This window comes from Lathyrus oleraceus, chromosome 4 (assembly GCF_024323335.1).
Source record: "Lathyrus oleraceus cultivar Zhongwan6 chromosome 4, CAAS_Psat_ZW6_1.0, whole genome shotgun sequence".
In the NCBI taxonomy this organism is placed as follows: Eukaryota; Viridiplantae; Streptophyta; class Magnoliopsida; order Fabales; family Fabaceae; genus Lathyrus; species Lathyrus oleraceus.
The window spans coordinates 424697848-424718301 of record NC_066582.1 but is presented as its reverse complement, the minus strand read 5'-3'; the positions used below and the strand labels follow the sequence as shown (position 1 = coordinate 424718301).

The window sequence follows — 20454 nt, the reverse complement described above, 5'->3', positions numbered from 1 at the left end:
AGCGAAAACTTTTTTCATCAACATACATCTATACCACCGTTGACACTCTTCGACACGACACCTCCTATCCACCACCTATGAGGAGTACTTTCAATAAAATTGAGTCGATCATTCACTCGAACCAACGACTCATGATACGATTGTTGGGGTCAATTTAGGTGTTCAACACGATGGAACATTTTTAGTTTGTGGACTTTCTTTATAAGCAACACATCACATACTCACCAAAAAACTTTAAAGTAATAGGTTTGTGAGTTTATCCACTTATAAATGCTTAAATATTCATATTTATAACAAATATGAGACTTCCCTACCTTAATTTATGTATATATAATAGTTAGAAAATTTTAACCTTAATCAAAATCAAATGCATATCAAAATCTTATTTCATATAAGTCTTTGGTAAGAGTAAAAATCACACCAGCAGACAATTGAAAACTGGTATATATATATATATATATATATATATATATATATATATATATATATATATATATATATATTACTAAAGAAATATCATGAATTCATTAATAGCACTACTACCTATATCTGTCCTTCTTGCAATAACAAATTATTCTGCAAAATAAAAATAACCTGGATTTGTCCTTTCTTTTCACATATATATACATATTTTTTTCCTTTTCCTTTCCTAGAAAACTTGGCATTACCATTTTCAAATTTCTTTTGACTTTAATTTATATTTTTTTTTTCAAGAAGAGTATGTTTTACCAAAACAAGCAAATTATGCGGTTTCAATATGTTTTGTTTGTTAATATGGTGGGGTAGCAAGATTGGATGAGGTTGATTAATTAGGAAATTAAGGCATCTCTCTGTGTATTACTACTTTTGGGGATGCATTGTTTCTTCTTTCTTTTGATTCCTTAGCTCTTATTCATTTTTAACCTTCTTTTCCTTTTTTAGACTCAACACTTTATTCTTATCTCTTCTCTTGCTCATTTTCTCAATATTTGAAGCAAATAAATTTCCTTTTGAAGTTGCTTTTCTTGCTGGTAAGTTCAGAAAAATCACTTACTTTCAATGAGATATAAATCTTTAACCTAGGAACCTATTTCACACCATTTAATTTTCTCATCAAAATACTTTGATAATTATCTCACTTTTTTCATTAAACTTCTTTCATCCTTCATAATTCAATTAAACCCTAAGATTTTGCTTTCATTTGTTGGTAAGAAACTCTAATAAATCTCCTGCATTTTTTTTCATCTCCCACAGTTTTTCTAGATCTTGAAAGCTATTATACTTTCATCCTCTTTTCCTTTTATGGTTTGAATTTCATTTTTTTTCTTCATATTTTTTGTTGATGTTGTGATTTCAGCAACCATGGTGAGAGGAAAGACGCAGATGAAGCGTATAGAGAACGCAACAAGTAGGCAAGTAACATTCTCAAAGAGAAGAAATGGTTTGATGAAGAAAGCTTTTGAGTTATCAATTCTGTGTGATGCTCAAGTTGCTCTTATTGTTTTCTCACCAAGAGGAAGACTTTATGAATTTGCAAGTTCAAGGTATTTTCTATGTCATGTACTTGTTTTATATTTAATATTAATATCTACATTTAAAACAACATCGATTGAATCTCTAAGAAATTTATAAGAATGTTGGTCTTTATTGTTTAGAAAATATTGATGTGAAGAAATCACGATGTATTCAACAACATCAATAAAAAAAATATGTATCTAAAGCTATTAATTTAACTTTATATATATATATATATATATATATATATATATATATATATATATATATATATATATATATATATATATATATATATATATATATATATATATATATAAAGAAATGAGACTTAAAGAGAATTCAAGAGATACTCAACAATTATAAAGGATAGAAGACAAACAACTAAGATATTAAAAAGCAAGGATTCAAATTGGATTGCCGAGCTTCCAAATTACAACTGAGACGACCTTTATTCTTAGCTAACTTAACATCTATGACCAAATATAAAAAGTTATATGTTGGAAAATGAGCTTTGGTTAGAGTAGAAGATGAAAGATAAGGAAGAAGAGTGAAAGAGAAGTTGTTATTTTATGATTAACTTCAATATACACATGCTGCTATTTTTATAGTAGATGTTAGTTGTAACTTTCTAACAATACTAACTGCATAACCATTTTGTAACAACTTTTAACATCTACCTAATTATACTAAGCTCATCTTTAATACCCCGCCCACCACAAAGTCATGATGGCGGCTTAGACATCACTTTGAGTTTGGAATAAAATTTAAGGAACAAGGTTGTCATGAGAGGCTTTCTAAGCATGTCTGTAAGCTAAGCATGGAACGAGACATGTTGAATCTAAAGTTGTTTGGCCACAACTCTTGCAGGGACAAAGTGGATATCTAGTTCAATGTACTTTATTCGCGCATGTTGAACTGAATTATGTGATACCATAACAACACTCAAGTTGTCATAAAATAGCATCGGAGCTGAGTAGGGAATATGCAGTTCACCAAGTAGGGATTCAAGCCATAATAATCCAGATGTTATGTGAGCCAGCGCACGATATTCGCCTCTTGTACTGGATCGGGAAACAATGACTTGTTTCTTTGAACTCCGTGAGACAAGGTTAGGACAAAAGAACAAGCAAGAGCCAGATGTTGATCTACGATCATTCGGGTCACTGGCCCAGTCAGAATCGTTATAGGCACATAATGAGAATGATTATGAGGTTGCAGTTGGAACAAGCATCAGGCCAAGCATTGTCGTGTCAGTCAAGTAACAGAGTATTCTCTTGACGGCAGACTAGTGTGAATCTAACAGTTGTGCCATGAATTGATATGCCTTATTTTTTGCAAAGGCAATATTTGACCTTGTAAGAGTGAGATATTGAATAGCCTCAACAGTGGATCTGTAGAGAAACAAATCAAATAAAACACTTAAGCCATGCTTACTTAATTTGCACGTACTCATCATGGGGGTTGGTACTCCTTTGTCTCCTATCATGGTGATTTTGGAGAGTAAGTCATGGATATATTTCGTTTAAGTCAGTAATAGAGAGCCATCAGCTTGTTTGTGAACTTTGACTTCAAGGAAATATCGAGGAACACCAAGTTGTTTGAGTTTAAATTTGAGATTAAGCTTGGTAATAAGCTCATGAATTGATGTGAAGGATGAGCCAATAACCATAATATGATCCACATACACAAGGGGATAAAGTGTAACGTTGTAATGATTGTACACGAATAAAGAGTGATCACACCTACTTGAGGAAAAACCAAACAAAATGAGGGCTTGATGCAACTTTTAATACCAGACACGAGGAGCTTGCTTTAACCCATATAGTGTTTTATTGAGTTTGCGAAAAACCTGAGGATTGTCTTTATCAAAGTTAAGATGACGTGAATGGTGGTAGGCTTGACTATAGGAGAAAAGGTTTCATGGAATTCAAAGCCCTCCTATTGGTGAAATCCTTTAGCCACTAATCGTGCTTTGTATTCAGCTATGTTGCCATCTGGATTTTCCTTGAGTTTAAATACCCATTTGCAGCCAATGACTTTCCTATGAGGTGGTAAGGTAGTTAGAACCCAAGTTTCATTCTTAATTAGTGAAGCATACTCAGATTCCATAGCTTGTAACGATTCAGGATTGACCATTGCTTTTCTGAAGGTGGTAGGTTCAGAGTGAACCATATGGGTCTTAGGCTTCAAGTTGCATGGTTTACCTCTTGTAATCATATGATGAGAATTAGTCACAAGAGGAATAATATTCTGACCTGAGGTGCTATAAAGGGAAGCGGGCCTAACCTAGTTGTGTGAGTTAGAATTTCATTTGGAGATGAGGCATCCAACTAAGAATTGGATATAAATGTTGCCACCTGGTCAGACACTTAAGAAGAGATTGCAAAGTCTGCAGGTGCTGACAAGGAAGTATGTTAAGATTGTGACATATGTAACAATGTCTCAGGAAAGTGGGACATGTTAAAGTCATGATATTCAAGTTCTGGTAGTGAATCTTGAGCAAGGAGATTTGTATCTAAACATGATTGAGCTTGATGATTAGTATCATTAGTTATTGATTATTGTTTTAAATGTCTTGTAGAACCATCATTCTTGCTGCCAATTGGAATAGGTAGGTACAACTTTGTACGTTGCTTATGCCCTAAGGATAAAGGAGCTAGAATTCCTGTGGTGGTGAAGCCAAGTTTGAAGGGAAATTCTGCCTCATGAAAGACAACATCTTTCAAGATGAAGACTCTTCTTTCAGAATTCAGACACTTAAACCATTTGTGTATGGGAGAGACTCCCAAGTAAACACATTTAGAGCTTCTGAGCTCAAGCTTGTGCTTGTGGTAGGGCCTCGGGTGTCGGTAACAGGCGCAACCTAACACTCTAAGTGAGGAATAATCAGGTTTCTTGTTATGCACTGCTTCAAAAGGAGATGAAAACCCTGGTAGGGCATTAGTAGGCAACCTGTTGATTAGATATATTGCAGTGGTAAAGTTATGATCCCATTATGTAATAGGCATAACTGCATGAGCAAGTAAGGTGATCCCTAGTTCCACAATGTGCCTGTGCTTCCTTTCCACCCTTCCATTTTGGTGTGATGTGTGCAGGCAAGTAAGTCTATGTGGGATGCCTTGTTTATTAAGCAACTTGGTAAGAGGTCTGAACTCACCACCAAAATCAGACTGAACTGCCTTGATCTTGCCATTAAATTGAGTAGTGACATATTGTCGAAAGAGATTGAATGCTAAAAGAGCATTACTTTTTTTTCTTCAGGAAATAGATCCAAGTGTAACTTGAATATGCATCCACGTAGGCAATGTAGTAATTGTAACCATTACGGGAGGAGGTTGCTATAGGTCCCCATAAATTAGTATATATAAGATCAAACAAATTATGATATTTGTGATTGGACAAGGGGCGTGTAATCTATAAGATCAAACAAAGTTATAAAATCACACGCGATATGAAAAGGGGAGGAAAGTGAAGAGATTTTATCTTGAAACAAGAAATATTATCCCAATGAGTCATGTCAAATTTTTAGATGACTTTAACGTAGGACATTTGTCTTACTTTAGAGCCATGCAAAAATGCTTGATTACTCCATTAAGAATTCAGAGTCCAGAAGACAGATAATCACAGAAGGGTTATAACTTTACACCTTCTGACCTAGAGAGCCTCCTCATTTCAGAGAGCTACTGGTTTAGAGCCAATATATCCTAGAGTCTTATCTTACTCTTCAGAGTCTACACATATTGAAAATATTTTGTTTTATTATGGACAAAATTCCATATTCAAATTCTCATAATAAAAACAAATATATCTTCAACAAGGGGTTTTGTAAAGATGTCATCCCATTGATGGTTTGTATCTATAAATTTTAAATAGATCACGCCCTTCTGAACTCCATATCTTATAAAATGATGTTTAATTTCAGTGTGTTTAGCTCTGGAGTGCAAAATAGGATTTTTTGATAGACAAATAAAAGAAGTATTATCCGTTAGACCTTCTATGATAATCTTCTAACTGACTTTTCATCCAGAGAAAATGAGTGTTGCAACCAGATGCTGTAATGTATGAAGCTTATGCCATTGATAAAGTTGGTGTTGATTGCCTCTTGCTAGACCAAAAAATGAGATTTCCACCTAGAAACAGACATCTTCCACTGGTGCTCTTCCTTTCTAGTATATCTCAAGCATAATCAACATCACAATAACCTGTTAACTTGTAATCTTTGGATTTTCTATAAAACAAACCAAGATTAGTACTACCTTTCAAATATCTAAAGATCCTCTTAACAATTATTAAATGATATTATCTAGGATTTGATTGGAATCTAGAACAAAGACATACGCTGAATAAAATATCAGTTCTAAAACCAGTCAAGTATAAGAGAGATCCAATCATACCTCTGTATACCTTTTGTTTTACCTGTTTGCTTTCATCTTTCTCCAAAATGCATGTTGGATGCATTGGAGTCTTGGCTGATTTGCACTCTAATAGGTCAAACTTATTAAGAAGTTCCTTGTATATTTGGTTTGATGTAAATATGTTCCTTCTGAAGTTGGGTTGATCTGAATCCTAGAAAGAACTTTAATTCTCCCATAGACTCATCTCAAATTCTGTCTACATAGACTTTGAAATAATTATGTTCCCTTTTGATTGCCTTCAAAAACCTACAGTGCCTCTAGGCTTAAGTTCCACACTTTTAAACATATGCCTTCTTCCTATCATGTCCCGTGAGCATCCATAGTCTAGGTACCATGACTGGTGTTTCAACTCTGCTACTAAGGATATCTGCAACATAAATTATATTACCTTTTAGGTACCCATATTTTTTTGGGGTCCTTTCTTGTTAGTTTTCCCAAAGTTTTTCTAAAAACGGGTTTTTGTGCAGCATAATCATATGTGTTCCCAAAAGTGAAATGGGAGTATAGAGCTTTTGGTTTTGCATCCTTTTGTTTTGAATTATGTTTTATCTTAAGGGGTTTGGTTAGCACATAACCAAGACCTCTTTTACCATTTCTTCTTAATCTATAGATCATAGAAGTCATTTTACTTATGTCTATGTTTCGTGCAAGAAATTTTTGAAAAGTCATGTCATATTTCTTTTGAACATTAGCATAATCCATAAGAGCTTTTGAAAGAATTTTCTTTTCAATTTCTTTACTCTTTCTTTTTTAGAGCAGAATTATTTTTTTCAAGAACAAATTTTTTCTTTTAGAATAGAACTTTCTTTTTTCAGCTCACTAAGAACTTCAGAGTCAGCTACATGGATTCTTTTTAGATCCTTGTGTATGATCTGAAGGCTCTGAAACTTTTCAAGAATTTAAGTGAGACAAGATTCAACTTCAGAATAAGTAAGATTAGAGAATACCTCATTTGAGTCTGAATCTGATTCTGATCTAGAGTCAGATGCTTCTGAGCTAGCCATCAGTGCCATGTGCACATGTTCTTCTTCATCCAATGAAGATTTTGAGTCATCCCAAATAGCCATAAGAACCTTCTTCCGTTCTCTAGAGAATTTCTTTTTAAGCATGAGTTTGAGACACTCATTTTTTGTAATGCCTAGGTTGCTTGCACTTAAAACAAGTGACTTCTCTATCAGCTCCATACTTTTTCTGCCCAAAAGTTGACTCAGCATGTCCATCTGTTCTTCTGTGGCCTCTGAACTTTGTTTGTCTTTTCTTCCAGAGTTGGTTGACCCTTCTGGAGAGTAGAGACAACTCATCATCTTCTTCTGAACTTTCTTCAGACTCCTCTTCTTTAGCTTGAAGAACTTCGGCCACATATTTAATCTTTTTCTGAGGCTCATCTTCCTCAATTTCAATCTCATGACTTCTCGGAGAACTTATGAGTTCCTCTAGAGTAGTCTTGTTTACATATTTTGACACCTTCAGTGTTGTCACCATTGGCCTCGTTTTTTAGGCAGACTTCTAATGCTTTTCTTAACATGATCTGAAATAGTATAACCTTTGTTCATGACTTTCAGTCTAGCCATAAGAGTTTGAGATCTTGGGAAGATTTCCCCAATCATTTCATCCTCTTCCATTTTGAAAGATTCATATTTCTAGATCAAAGCCAAGGCTTTACTCTCTTTCACTTGCTTATTTCCTTCATGAGTCATTTTCAAAGAATTCAATATAGATTTAGTAGAGTCTCTATTTGTTATTTTTTCCTACTCAAAGTAGAAATGACATTCAACAATATAGTTCTTGATCTTTGATGATTCTTGTGATCCTTCTTTTGGTGATAATCCATTTTGCTTTTATCAAACTTAGTGCCATTTGCATCTACATGATGTGTGTAACAATCTCACATCGTATTCGTATCCCATAGGTCAAAATCACGACCTATGAAGAAACTTTCGATTATATCTTTCTAATAGTTAAAATTTTCTCCATCAAAGATTGCAGGTTTTGCATAGTAATGATCTTTATCATGTTTTCTTGTTCCATAATGTGTTTAAAAAATAATGTATCTTTGTCTGACATGGCTAAGTGTTTGATACAAAGTAGTCAACACCAGAACCGGAGCTCTGATGCCAATTAATGATACAAGAAACACAAGAAAGAGGGGGGAGGGGGTGAATTGAGTTTCTAGATTTAAATATTATTTCCGCCCAATATATCAAACAACAAAGATAATGATAAAGATATGAACACACGTATTTTTATCTTGATTCGCTGTTAACAAAGCTACGTCCAGTCCACCCGCCTGGGTGATTTTTCCTTCTCAATAAGGACTTAATCTAATAATCAACCAGATTACAACAAACTAAAAGACACGCAATCTAAGACTTTTTGAGAAATTCTGACTATACCCCAGTCTCTCAAGGAAAATAACTCAAAGAATAATTGTCTAAGAGTTCTTGAGAATTCTGACTAAACTTATTCTCTCAAAAAAATTAATCAAATGTTAAGATAACATGTTTTGTGTTACAAAATGCTTCAACAAAGAAGATACACATGTTTAAAACAAATGTTACACTTAATAAAGATATTCAAGGAAATTCTTTCTAAGTGTATGAGACTGAGAAACACTTCTTTTTAATTTTCTGTTTTCACATATTCTCTTTGAGTGTAAGTGTTAATATTTGTTCAATGCTTCTTCTTTTGCCAATCTTCAAGGTCATCTTTATATAGTAGCAAATAGATATGTGGGAGGGACATTGGAATATCCTCAATATAAACGTTGTATTAAGGTCACTTCATATGCAACAATATAGAGTGACGCTTACAACATAGAGTCGCTGAGAATGATGGGATGTGAGATATTTCTTTAGTACAAAGTACAATATTTTATATAAAAAGTAGATTTGTTTTTGTACTTCTGTCATATCAATTAGTCGTTGATCTTTTTATTTAAATCTTCTAGTCAGAGACTTCCTTTATGCAAGTTGATGAAGCTTGAGTAAAGGTCAGAGTCTGTCTTCGGAATTTAGTGAGACTTCAGAGTCTTGAAGATTAGGATTCTGAGACTTTTAGAAGCTGAAAGTAAAAAACTATATCATAATCTATCTAGTTGGTTTCTATTCAGAAACATTGACTTTTACTGATCAGAGTTGACTTAAAACATCAAAATTGACTTGTTTGTAAATACGTTTTTATCCTTTAGTTCAAAATCTAGACATCTTTATAATCAGAACATGTTTTCTATTTTCGACACACTCATAAAAATAGTTAGAATACAAAATTATTCTCTACACTTTTTTATCATAAAAAATAAAAATAGTTGTAGAACCAAACTTATTCCAACAAAATTTTGCTAACTGAACCATTATTCCATAATGGTTAGGGATGCCATTAGAAATGGCGATCCGTATTCCATATCAAAGATGTCACGTGCTATGGAAAAATCATGTCGTCAAGTTATGCACATTGCAAACTCTCCCCTGAAACCTCATTCCACCTAAACACGAGAAGTCCCGTTTGCATACCAAGACATTGTTGGAATCTCACTCTATAAAGACGATCACATCGTCATCTGTGTGGAGATGTTCAATTAACATATCAAGTGAGTGCTAATATATCCCAAAAGGTTGATTGATGTTCTATATTGGAATGCTTTCAAAAGTTTGCAACTAGATCCAAAGCACCTACAATAATTTAAAGGCTCACTAATGGGTTCCTCAGGTGAATACTTACAAGTTTGAGACTATATTTCCATTAGAACCATTTTTAAATTGGATGAGAATGCCAAATCCATAAAAGTCAAATACCTCATTGTGAAAGCACCAATATCATCAATGTCCTACAGGTAGTACTATCCACACTACCTTCAATATCCTTGAGGTCGAACTCCAACAGCGTGAACTTCATGGATCTTTGCCCTTGATAAGAAAACCTAGAAGATATGATGATTTCAACATAAGACCTAAAAGAAGTGCATATCGAGACTCAAAGTTTCCAGTCCACAAAGTTGGATGCTTGCCTAGTTAAAGTTGAACAACAAGAGATCACATGCCTTCTACGAAGAATGTGGATGTGTTCTCCAAAAGCCCCTAAGACATGCAGGGGATAAATTGTAGCATTATAAAACATATAAGTATTCACAATGTAATCATGAATAAGACGTGGAAAGTGCATAATCAAATTCAAAACATATTTTTGTATCTTCCTTTCTTGTGTGTGTTTAAAAAGTTCTAAAGTATAGGTTATATATGTTACTATGAATGAGAGTAAAATAAAGAAATTGTCATTTCCCTTATTAATTACAAGAGTTTATTGCTTAGTTATGCTAATACTAGGCGTGTAAGTTGTATATAAGGGAAAGAGTCATTGCTTTCTATACAAGTAACTGATTTAAACTTTTTTAATGAAAAAATGATATATTAATAGAGGTGAAATCACCATAGAAAACGTAATCATATGTGTCGATGCAGGTGTCCAACACGGACATGGACACAGACGTGCATTTTTTATGAGGTGTCGGTATTACATAGCAACTCTCCCTCCACTATTGGTCCCTATCTAGAAACATGCACACACAAAAATATTCTCCTCCACTTCCTTTATAGATGTTAAAACACCTTTGAAAATATCATCATTACGAACCTCCAAATAGAAAAGACAATAACATGCCAAATCATAACAAAATCACCCCTAAACTTAGACTTTCCACCTTGAGTGAAGAAATACTCAATAAAGAGGTTATGGCCACTAGAGATAACCACCTACCAACCTAACCAATGAAAGATCCTATACCACACTAACAATGCTAACCAATAGGTGATAAAGAGAACTTAGACTTTCCACCTTGAGTGAAGAAATACTTAATAAAGAGTTTATGGTCACTAGAGATAACCACCTACCAACCTAACCAATGAAAGATCCTATACCACACTAACAATGCTAACCAATAGGTGATAAAGAGATGGAAGACCAACTCAACCATTTTTCTCACACAAGGTATAGACAGTCCCATTAGAATCAACAATCACCCCATTTTTAGCAGATTGTCCTTATAAGGAAGCTTGTCTTATAGAAGCTTCCAAGAGAAGACCACCACATTTGAAGAGCTCCATTGATCCATAAGGAAAATGAGGAGTTAGAAAGCCAAAAAAAAATAAAGATAAGCAGGGAACCCGAGAAAACACCATCTCCTCCATGATTCCACTTCCACTTATATCTTTTCAAAGAGAGAATTCATCTATGGATCATGGAGAGAAGGTCGTCAACCACAAGTAACTCGTGGAGGAAAAAAGATTTTCTCCACCTAAGATCCCAAACAAGATTCTCATTTTCCATCTTACTAATCTCTCCCACCAAACCATCTTGTTGGGTAGATATTAAATAAAGAACATGGTACTTTTTCCTAAGGGAGAAAGGTCTTACCCAAGCATCCTCCCAAATATAAGTCTAGAGGAATGAACACATAATCCTAAAAATTACGTCAACAAACCAATCATACGAGTCAACCTCTTTGCACCCAAGAAGAGACACTTCTTTCCACCATGAAAAGGCGCCATCTATTTGGCCAATAAGGATATATTTACCAATCGGAGATCCCTAACTCGTAGCTCTCCTTTGATCTTAGGTTTACGAACATTATCCCACTTGACCCAACAGATCTTTAAACCACCCTTCACACCTACCAGAATAACCTTTTTGAATCTTAACTAGCTTATTCCAAAACTTCTTAGACATCTTCATGAAAGATAAAAGGACGCGAGTGCTTCAATCTTATACTAGAGGAAATCACCCACAGACGACAGAACGACTGGGTCTATATTAACTCCAACGAGACTGCTCTTAAAGAAATTAATCAGAAGATCCGAAGCCAACTCGAACCTCCTCGGAATCGTCTTAATTCTCTATATGTTCTCAAAGTTGGACAGCCAGTAATAAGGTGTCATCTGCATAGAAGATGGGTGATCTTCAAAAACATATTTTCCAAATATTTGACTTAGTAACAACCTGACTTGTTGTATATGCAAGATGGTTATTTAATTGTTTCTAACTACCTAAAAAAGTGATTAACAACATATCTCAATTGGAATTGGCAGGGCTATGATGTGCTATCCTCCTCTTGATCTTTATGTAAAATATGTATTCAACGTGGCTTTGCAGGGCTTAACGATTAGATAGTATATCATAGTAATCAGGATCATAGAGTCATATAGATACTAACTGGAATTGCTTCTTATTTTACATATCCTATTGATATCATTTTCTCACATTTATCCTTGTGAGTTTACTCATTTTCTAACCAATTATTAGCAAGTGCCTGGTTATATATTTGAACCTTGAATTCATCAGTAACATTTGCTTTACTGTCACAGCATTTTAGAAACAATAGAACGATACCGCAATCATACAAGGATCCATAATACTCCAACAACATCTGAATCTGCTGAAACTACTCAGGTTTATTTAATTACATATACTCTCTTCCTATTCATTTTTTCTAGACCCTCTACTTCAACTTAATAAGAGACTTCAAGTTTGAATGAAATCGTCGTATATATTATACAGCGTTTGAAGGAAGAAGCAGAAAATATGATGAAAAAGATTGATCTTCTTGAGACTTCAAAACGGTTAAACATCTTCAGTTTATATTCATACTGACAAATATTTTTACAATATTCAATGTCTAAGATGAAAATATGTCGAGTTTGCAGAAAATTCTTAGGCGAAGGTTTGGGGAGTTTTCCTATTGATGAACTACAAAGGATAGAGCAACAGTTGGAGAGGAGTATAACCAAAATTCGAGTTAAAAAGGTTAGAATAATTAAAAAAAAATCATATAAAGTTTAAAAGTTTATAGATTTTTTTTACTGATGATCTTTATAATTTTAAGGCTGAGGTTTTCAAGGAACAGATGGATCAGCTTAAAGAAAAGGTAAGCTATCTTTATATAGAAAAAACTCCAACCTAGCATTACATTAAAAATAAGATTCTGATGTTGAAGAAAATATTTTGAATACAATTCAGGAAAAAACCCTAGTTGCTGAAAGTACCAGACTCTCTGAGAAGGTGAGTTCATTTTCTATCCTACTGTTACAAATCATTGTTATTATGTAATAATGAAAATCCAAATTCTACTGCAGTATGATACTTATTCATCACAGCAAGCAAATAATGATGATAGAGAAAATGTAGTTGAGGTTGAAGCTTATGCAGATCAAAGTAGTCCAAATTCATACGTCGAGACTGAATTATTCATTGGTCTTCCAGAAACAAGAACAAGAAGAATTTCTCCAAACTTGAGGATTAATTAATCCTTTTAACTATGAAAAATGAAAATAAGGGTGTAAGGTAAAGTGTCTCATTAATATTATATATTGGATATTTTCCTTTATTATGCTCCTTCATCATTGAGATGATGAATAATAATATTGAGTGTAGTGATTTGTTTCATAATATTTTCAAACCTTAAAGAATCCCGTGAGATTACATGCTCATAGTATAGGATGTAAAGGCCTATTTTGTATGTTAACTTTCTCTTATATTAAACACTATTTTTTGTTGAAGATATATAGCTGGATTTTTGTACTATTTGATTTATGGTTGAGTTGAGGGACCACTTAGGTATTTGGGGTCAATATGATCCAAGGTTTTATTCTATTGTTTATAAATGTAATGGAATCAATGAAGCACATACACTTTTAGGAGAAGTCTGATAGCAACATCCAACACGTATCGATGTCCGATACTTATATGACAATTGTATCACATTTGTCGTAAAAATTCAACAATTCTTGAAAATGTCATATGAGTATCTCTAAAAATATTTTTTTCTCTTTGTTTGTATCAACGTCTAATTGCAATTTAGTAAGTGTATTAATAAATAGTGCAAGTAGTAAAATTGGGAAGTTTGGGGGTGTCAAACTCTATTACTACTTGCGATTAATGAATTTTCCAGTTGAACCTATTTGAATTGGTTGTTTTTTTTAAATCTAAATTAAGAGTAAATTTAATTGCATTACAACAAATACCATATTTTATGATAAAATTTTTACTTCAATCAACAAATAACTGAGGTATAATTCTTGGACGCGTCATGTTTTGATTTCTTTTTAAATATCATATATTTCCTCTATTGGAATAGAAAAACGATGGTAAAACTAATTTAGGAAATATCTTTCGAATCTCAACAATTGTAGTTTATTTTTATTTCTTTAAAAGTGATGTTTATTTATTTAAATATTAAAGACTTATGATTTGTTTTGGTCTCGTATATTAACCCCGATGTTCATTAACTTAAAAAGGTTCATATTAATCTTTTAATTTTTCAAAATATATCAAGTTAGTCATTTTTATATGATTATTGACGAAAAACTCAAAATTCAGTTGATAAATTTGTCGCTAATTTGACAAAAATGATTAACATACTATGTTTTGAAGAGTTTAGAGAATAATATGGATTTTTTTTAAGTTAAGAGAACAAAATAAAACTCTAAGTTTAGATAATAGACTAAAAAGATATTAAAATTAAATGATCCGTTCCTTCGATTACAATACTAATTGAGGAGGTTTGATACTCAAATTTAACTTAAAAAAACATTCATTCGTTCATTAAGTTTTACCTTTTTTCTTAATTTTTATTTTTTTTAAAATACCATCTCTATCCTCGATTAACAAAGATGACCGAGGGGAAAACTAATTTATGAGACATATTTGGAGTCCCAACAACAAAAACTTATTTTTTTATTTCTTAAAAATGATTTCTTCCCTTTTTATTTTATTTTTTATTTAAAAATTAAATGACTATTCCTTCGATTATACAACTAAGTGAGGAATTTTATACCTAAATTTAACTATAAAAATATCCGTTCATTAAATTTTGCTCTAAACTTATCTTATCTAGAACCACTCAAAACTCGTAAACATAATTTTTTGGGATAGCTTGCAAAACATAATTTTTTTCATGTTTTCTTAATCAATTAAAAAATCATTTAAGATTGTGTGTTGTTATTCTTCCATACATGTATTGAAAAACTAGTTTTACCAATCTTGAACAAAATATTTTTATGTTCTTGCAATCTATCTCACATAATGTTGTTGTTATTGTTGTTTTCACCTCTTGCAAAAACATTGTTATATTTTACAATAACTTCATAATGTTGTCGGTCAAAGAAAATAATCTATAATTTATTACTTTCCTAGGCCAATAACATTGAGAATTTTATCTTTAATAATATGATAATATATTGCAAGCAATGTTGATGTTTCACAAAATAAGATCTTGAAAAATTTATTTTGAATATAGTCATTTGTTTGAATATTGGAACACACAAATAAATTAGTGAATGATAAAAAAATGAGAAAGAAAACAATATTTTTTACTTTCAATTTTTTACATTCATTGTTTTTTATTTTGCAATTGAAGTAATTTATTACCTCGGTGAATTTAGACACCGAGTGAAAAAGTCCCTATTTTATTTATTTTAAATTATAAAAAGAAATAATCTTTAACCTGGATTTTACTTAAGAACCAAGGGAACAAGTATCCCATTTTTCTCTATAACGAATCTTTATTGTCCATTTATAAAGTTAAAATCTAAGGATATTGTCATTAACCACAAAAAATCCTATACATTTAATCCGAACGCGAACACCACAATTATATATATTGGGCACTACGTTCTGAAACGCAAACATTGATAATGAAAGCATTTTAATTGAAAACAATGAAACTTAAAGAAATTTAGAAACAATCTATGCGATAAATTACAAGAGTATAATTTTTTTTAATGCAAGGTTGGTTTTCTTACATAATCTCTTATTTGTCTAACGTTTTTTTAGTTTATATTATAAACAAATGCATGCAATATATATATATATATATATATATATATATATATATATATATATATATATATATATATATATATATATATATATATATATATCCACCTGGGTATTTTAAAAATCGAGAGGTAAAGTAGCATGTTTTTAAAAAAATACGAATTTGAAGTTGATGGAGATCAAATCCACTATCAGTTTCACATTTTTCCTGTGTTGCAGAAAGACCAAGGGGAAAAGTGACGAGTTTCTACGACATCCTTCGTTACGTCGCCCATAAAAATTAGTTAATAACCCTTTCTCTAATGAGGTAAAATAGGTTTTTTGTAGTAGTGTTGATTTCGAAATTAATATGATAAAATAAAGGCATACCATGATACTCATCGTTAACTTTGATCACTTAATTGAATAACCTGCAAAATATGGTTCCACATTCTCCCCATTTTTTATGATGACAACATATCTGTTAGATAGAATTTCGACGTTGGAAAAGAATATATTATTTTTGACGAAGAATTGAGAATACATAGTCGAAGAAGACTTTTGTTGAAGAAGGTTTGGTTTGGGACTTGGAAATATTCTTGGATTGAGATTCATTTTTCAACGAAGGTGTCCGTTTGGAGTTGGGTTCGACGAGCGTGATTCAAATAAAGGCTCATAACCATTTTTGGCCTTATCCGTTTCTTAAGAAGACACGTGGAAAGTAGTGAGTAACGAAGTCCATGCAAGCGAGAACGTGTCATCTTTTGGAGAAGAGATCGTTTGTTACTGTTATTTTCAATTTATTAAAAATAAGGATCTTAGTGATTAGGATTAGGGTGTTCCGTTTTGTATAAAAACTCCCATATTACTCAAACTATATGTGTTTTTGAGAAACCAGTTCTTGAGTGCAATATACGTGTGATCACCATTCTTATACTTTTGTATCAAACCATTTATAATTTTGTTATTTACTTTCTTTGTAAATTTACTTTGAAGTTATTTATATTGCCACTTACATTTCTGCGTTTCTTTATAAACGTCAACATTATTTTCAACGAAAAGAGCATTGTCAAAATGTGCATAAGTAATAAAACTTGAAGAGAATTAAAGCACATGTCCTCAGATCAATCTAGTCGATCATGTGAGTTACCAAAAATATAGAATTTGGAAGACTAGCGTTTGTTTACCAATTTTGACGGTAAACAAATTGACACGCTCAGTGAGACCAGTGCTTAAATCTCTGAACTATTTAAAAGTTATTCATTTATAGTTTCTCTAACTTCATTGCTTGAGATTAAGAAGTGGTAAAGTAGCCACAAATAACGAAGCAATGCCAAAAAGGAGATACGTAAGAAGGATGATGAATCCAGCAAATAACAATGGAGAACAACCTCCTCGGTCGGAAGGGGAAGCTACGACTGCAACATCTGTGTCTGAAGCAATTCCATCCATGGCGAGTACGACGATCATACCGTCGAGCACTTACAGTGGACCAATTTTATCTCCTGTGAGGATGCAGGGTCAACCGTTGACCTCTCCTATAGTAGGAATTGGTGCACTCATGTCCTATGTGACTGATTTACAATGCCTTTGAACGGTCGCGAACAGTCATATGGCATGCCAACATCGATGATGGAAAATTTTCACAATGTGAATTCAACATTCGTTGAGCCATTGGTGAACACGTTCTCGCATTTACAAGGGTCTGGGTCAGCTGTTAATAATATGGGTCAAATCAACCAACCGCCAGAGGTGGGATTTTTTGCCCAATAAATGCCCAATTTTACTATAAACCCTACAACAGTTTTAACACAGCAAATGGACGAAAATAACCATGAGATAATCCATATGCTTGCCCAAAAGACGGGTACAATATTCAATCCCTTGATTCAAAACATCACCCAAACAAACCAACAAATGGTAGCGCAAATGATGCGAATTACAGACTTCTTTAGGGTTCCACAAGCGCCTCGACAACTTCGAAGGGAACGGGTAGTATAAAACCATGGAGTAATTCTTGAAGAGGACCCTACCATTAACCAAGCCCATCGAAATGCACCCCGTGCAGACGTGGAAAATCAAGCGGTTGGAGTCTAACCTCCCAGGATCGAACAACTAGTGTCGAGGGAAAGGGAACCAAGGGTGGTAATGGTTAATAGGAATCAAGACGCAGACGAAATCATACATCAAGTTCGACGCGATGATGTGGCAGGAGATAACAACTTAGCTGTCATGGTCGAAAGGATTATGTAACGAAATGGGGTGAACATTGTCCATCATAGGCTAAATTATAACTCCCCATTGTCAGAGTATATTTTGTAGATCGAATTCCCTAAGGGATTGAAGGTCCCAAAATTCACGAAATTTTCTGGAGACACTAATGAATCTACCGTTGAACATCTGGAAAGGTGCCTAACTGAGGGAGGGGACGTCGCCAATAATGAAAATTTGAGAATAAAATATTTCGCCATCTCTCTCACTAAGAATGCCTTTACATGGTTCACCATGCTCCCGGGGAAATCGATTCATGATTGAACTCGTCTAGAAAGATTGTTCCGTGAACAATTTTACATGGGACAATCGATGATTAGTCTGAAAGAATTGGCTAGTGTTAAGCGCAAATTTACTAAGCCAATAGATGATTATCTCAATAGATTTCGTTTGCTGAAGGCAAGGTGTTTCACACAAGTGCCTGAGCACGAGTTAGTCGAAATGGCCGCTGGCGGTTTAGATTATTCTAGCGGGAAGAAATTAGATACTCAATACTTAAGGGATATGGCCCTAGAGATTTATCTCTTCATCTCTAAGGGTTATCTAATTCAAATTGGACATATTGCATATACACAAGAAAATATATATCTGGTTCTTGTTTCTACGTAGGGTCTTCTCTCATATCGTGGCGAACTAAGAAGCAAAATATTGTATTACGTTCTTCTTCTAAAGTTGAATATAATGCTTTGGCTGCAAAAATTCTCTTTTGTGACAGCTAAAGCTCCCTTCATATAGCCGCAAATGTAGTTTTCACAAAAGAACTAATCACCTTGAGGTTGATTGTCATATTGTTCGAGAAAAGCTCTTGACACGTGTCATGAAGCTCATTCATGTCTCCTACAAAAATCAACTTGCTGGGTTTTTTTACCAAAACTTTGTTTTTGAAACTTTTTCGAGCACGCGTGTCCAAGTTGAACTTAATTTAATTAAGTTCAACTTACAGGAAGCTCTTAAATGATATAGAAAATAGTTAGTGTTAGGTACAGTTAATTACACTCTTTTTTAGTTATTTAAGAAGATTGCTTGTATCCTAAGTAACTAGTGAATTACTAACTCTTATATATAAGCTACACTACAACTTAATCAATAGATGGGGATTCACTTTCATTTTGCCATCACTTTCTTCTTCTTTTTTATGCTCAATATCATAAATTCATGCTTTTTCATATCATAATACAATTAGTGTTTATTTATACAAGCTTTTGCATATTTGAAAACATTTTCACAAGAATGCATTGAATTACATACCAAAAGTGAACAAAGGTAGTGTAGAGAGACACTTGCACAATAATGCACTAAAATTCATAACAAAGTATAAACCAACTTGTTAAATTCCATAAATGTTACAGAAAGCCAATACACTAATTTTCATAGCATTTTACAAGACTTTTACGATAATGCAAAGAATGCTTGTCAAAGCTTTCAAATATGCAAGTGCCTATACTTAACAATATCATATGCTAAATACAATACTGCTTTGTTCCCATACTTCTGTATAATGAATTATTAACAAATGAGTAATTGACTAATATAAAAATAGGACAAGCTAGAATTATAAAACATTATATGTACGAAAATAGAAAAGGCATTACTTATTAAAAAGAAGAATCAAAAAGCTTCTGATGGGACATAATTGTGATGTATACACTTGAGGACAAATTGCTACGTTTACGACTCCTTATTGGTTACTTCACATAAGTTCCTGTACAAACAAAAGTCACTTTGTATCATTTTCTTTCTTTGTTTATTCCGCATACATCTTGCAAGTTGCACTACTATCTTCTCATCTATTATTATTATTATTATTATTATTATTATTATTATTATTATTAACATAATTTCATAGTTCATCCATGACGTAGAGATTGAATAATGTTTTATGTTGGCAGTTCATTGCGTAACACAACCCTATCATTTTATTCGGGTTTGAGACTGATTATATATAACAAAGTTAACATAGGCAGGATTGGATAGAAAAACAAATTCAACTTTCATTTTATAATTTAGAATATTGCGTAATACAACCTCTAACTGTGAACAAGGTCAAGAGGTCGAATATGGCCCTCAACATCTCCATTAACTCAAACTGATGGATAACTCCTTTATCCACGTTTAATTCCAACTTCTTTCCATCTCTTAAATCAAGCGTTTGACACAAAAAAATCCTAAAAAGACTACTAGAAACCCCTCTACTTGGTTAGAACTAAGTAAAATTTCTTCATATAATAGGAAAGTTGATAAAATCCATCTAGGAAATGAAATTAGTGAACCCAAGAAAATCGACTTTCCTTATCATGACGAACACAACCATCAACCCTAATTCACTCAGTAGCACAACACAAGGTTATATCATGTTCATCATCAAATGACACCAAGGTGTCAAACTTAGTAACATGCCACCTTCGATAACTCTTCACCCTATGTCTGTATAATAAAATTCATTATTAGATTGAATATTATTATCATATAG

General features: G+C 33.0%; 1 protein-coding gene across 2 annotated transcripts; it reads left to right on the top strand.

Annotated features, from left to right (window-relative positions):
* The first annotated feature begins 707 nt into the window (after positions 1-707).
* LOC127075834 (MADS-box protein SOC1) lies at positions 708-13282 on the top strand. Of its 2 annotated transcripts, none has more exons than XM_051017321.1 (8): positions 708-1010; positions 1337-1523; positions 12266-12350; positions 12459-12520; positions 12605-12704; positions 12784-12825; positions 12918-12959; positions 13034-13282. In XM_051017321.1, exons 2-8 carry the CDS (start codon positions 1342-1344, stop codon positions 13202-13204), a joined length of 684 nt encoding a protein of 227 aa, XP_050873278.1. In that variant the 5' UTR covers positions 708-1010; positions 1337-1341; the 3' UTR covers positions 13205-13282. The 2 variants fall into 2 exon arrangements, with proteins under 2 accessions (XP_050873278.1, XP_050873279.1); XM_051017322.1 differs by having other exon boundaries at positions 999-1186.
* Positions 13283-20454: the final 7172 nt, after the last annotated feature.

Coding starts and splice junctions, on each gene's coding strand:
- LOC127075834 (XM_051017321.1), top strand. CDS start 1,342: ATGGTGAGAGGAAAGACGCAGATGAAGCGTATAGAGAACGCAACAAGT. Junction 12,521..12,604: donor CTTCTTGAGACTTCAAAACG/GTTAAACATCTT, acceptor TCGAGTTTGCAG/AAAATTCTTAGGCGAAGGTT. Junction 12,960..13,033: donor GTACCAGACTCTCTGAGAAG/GTGAGTTCATTT, acceptor ATTCTACTGCAG/TATGATACTTATTCATCACA.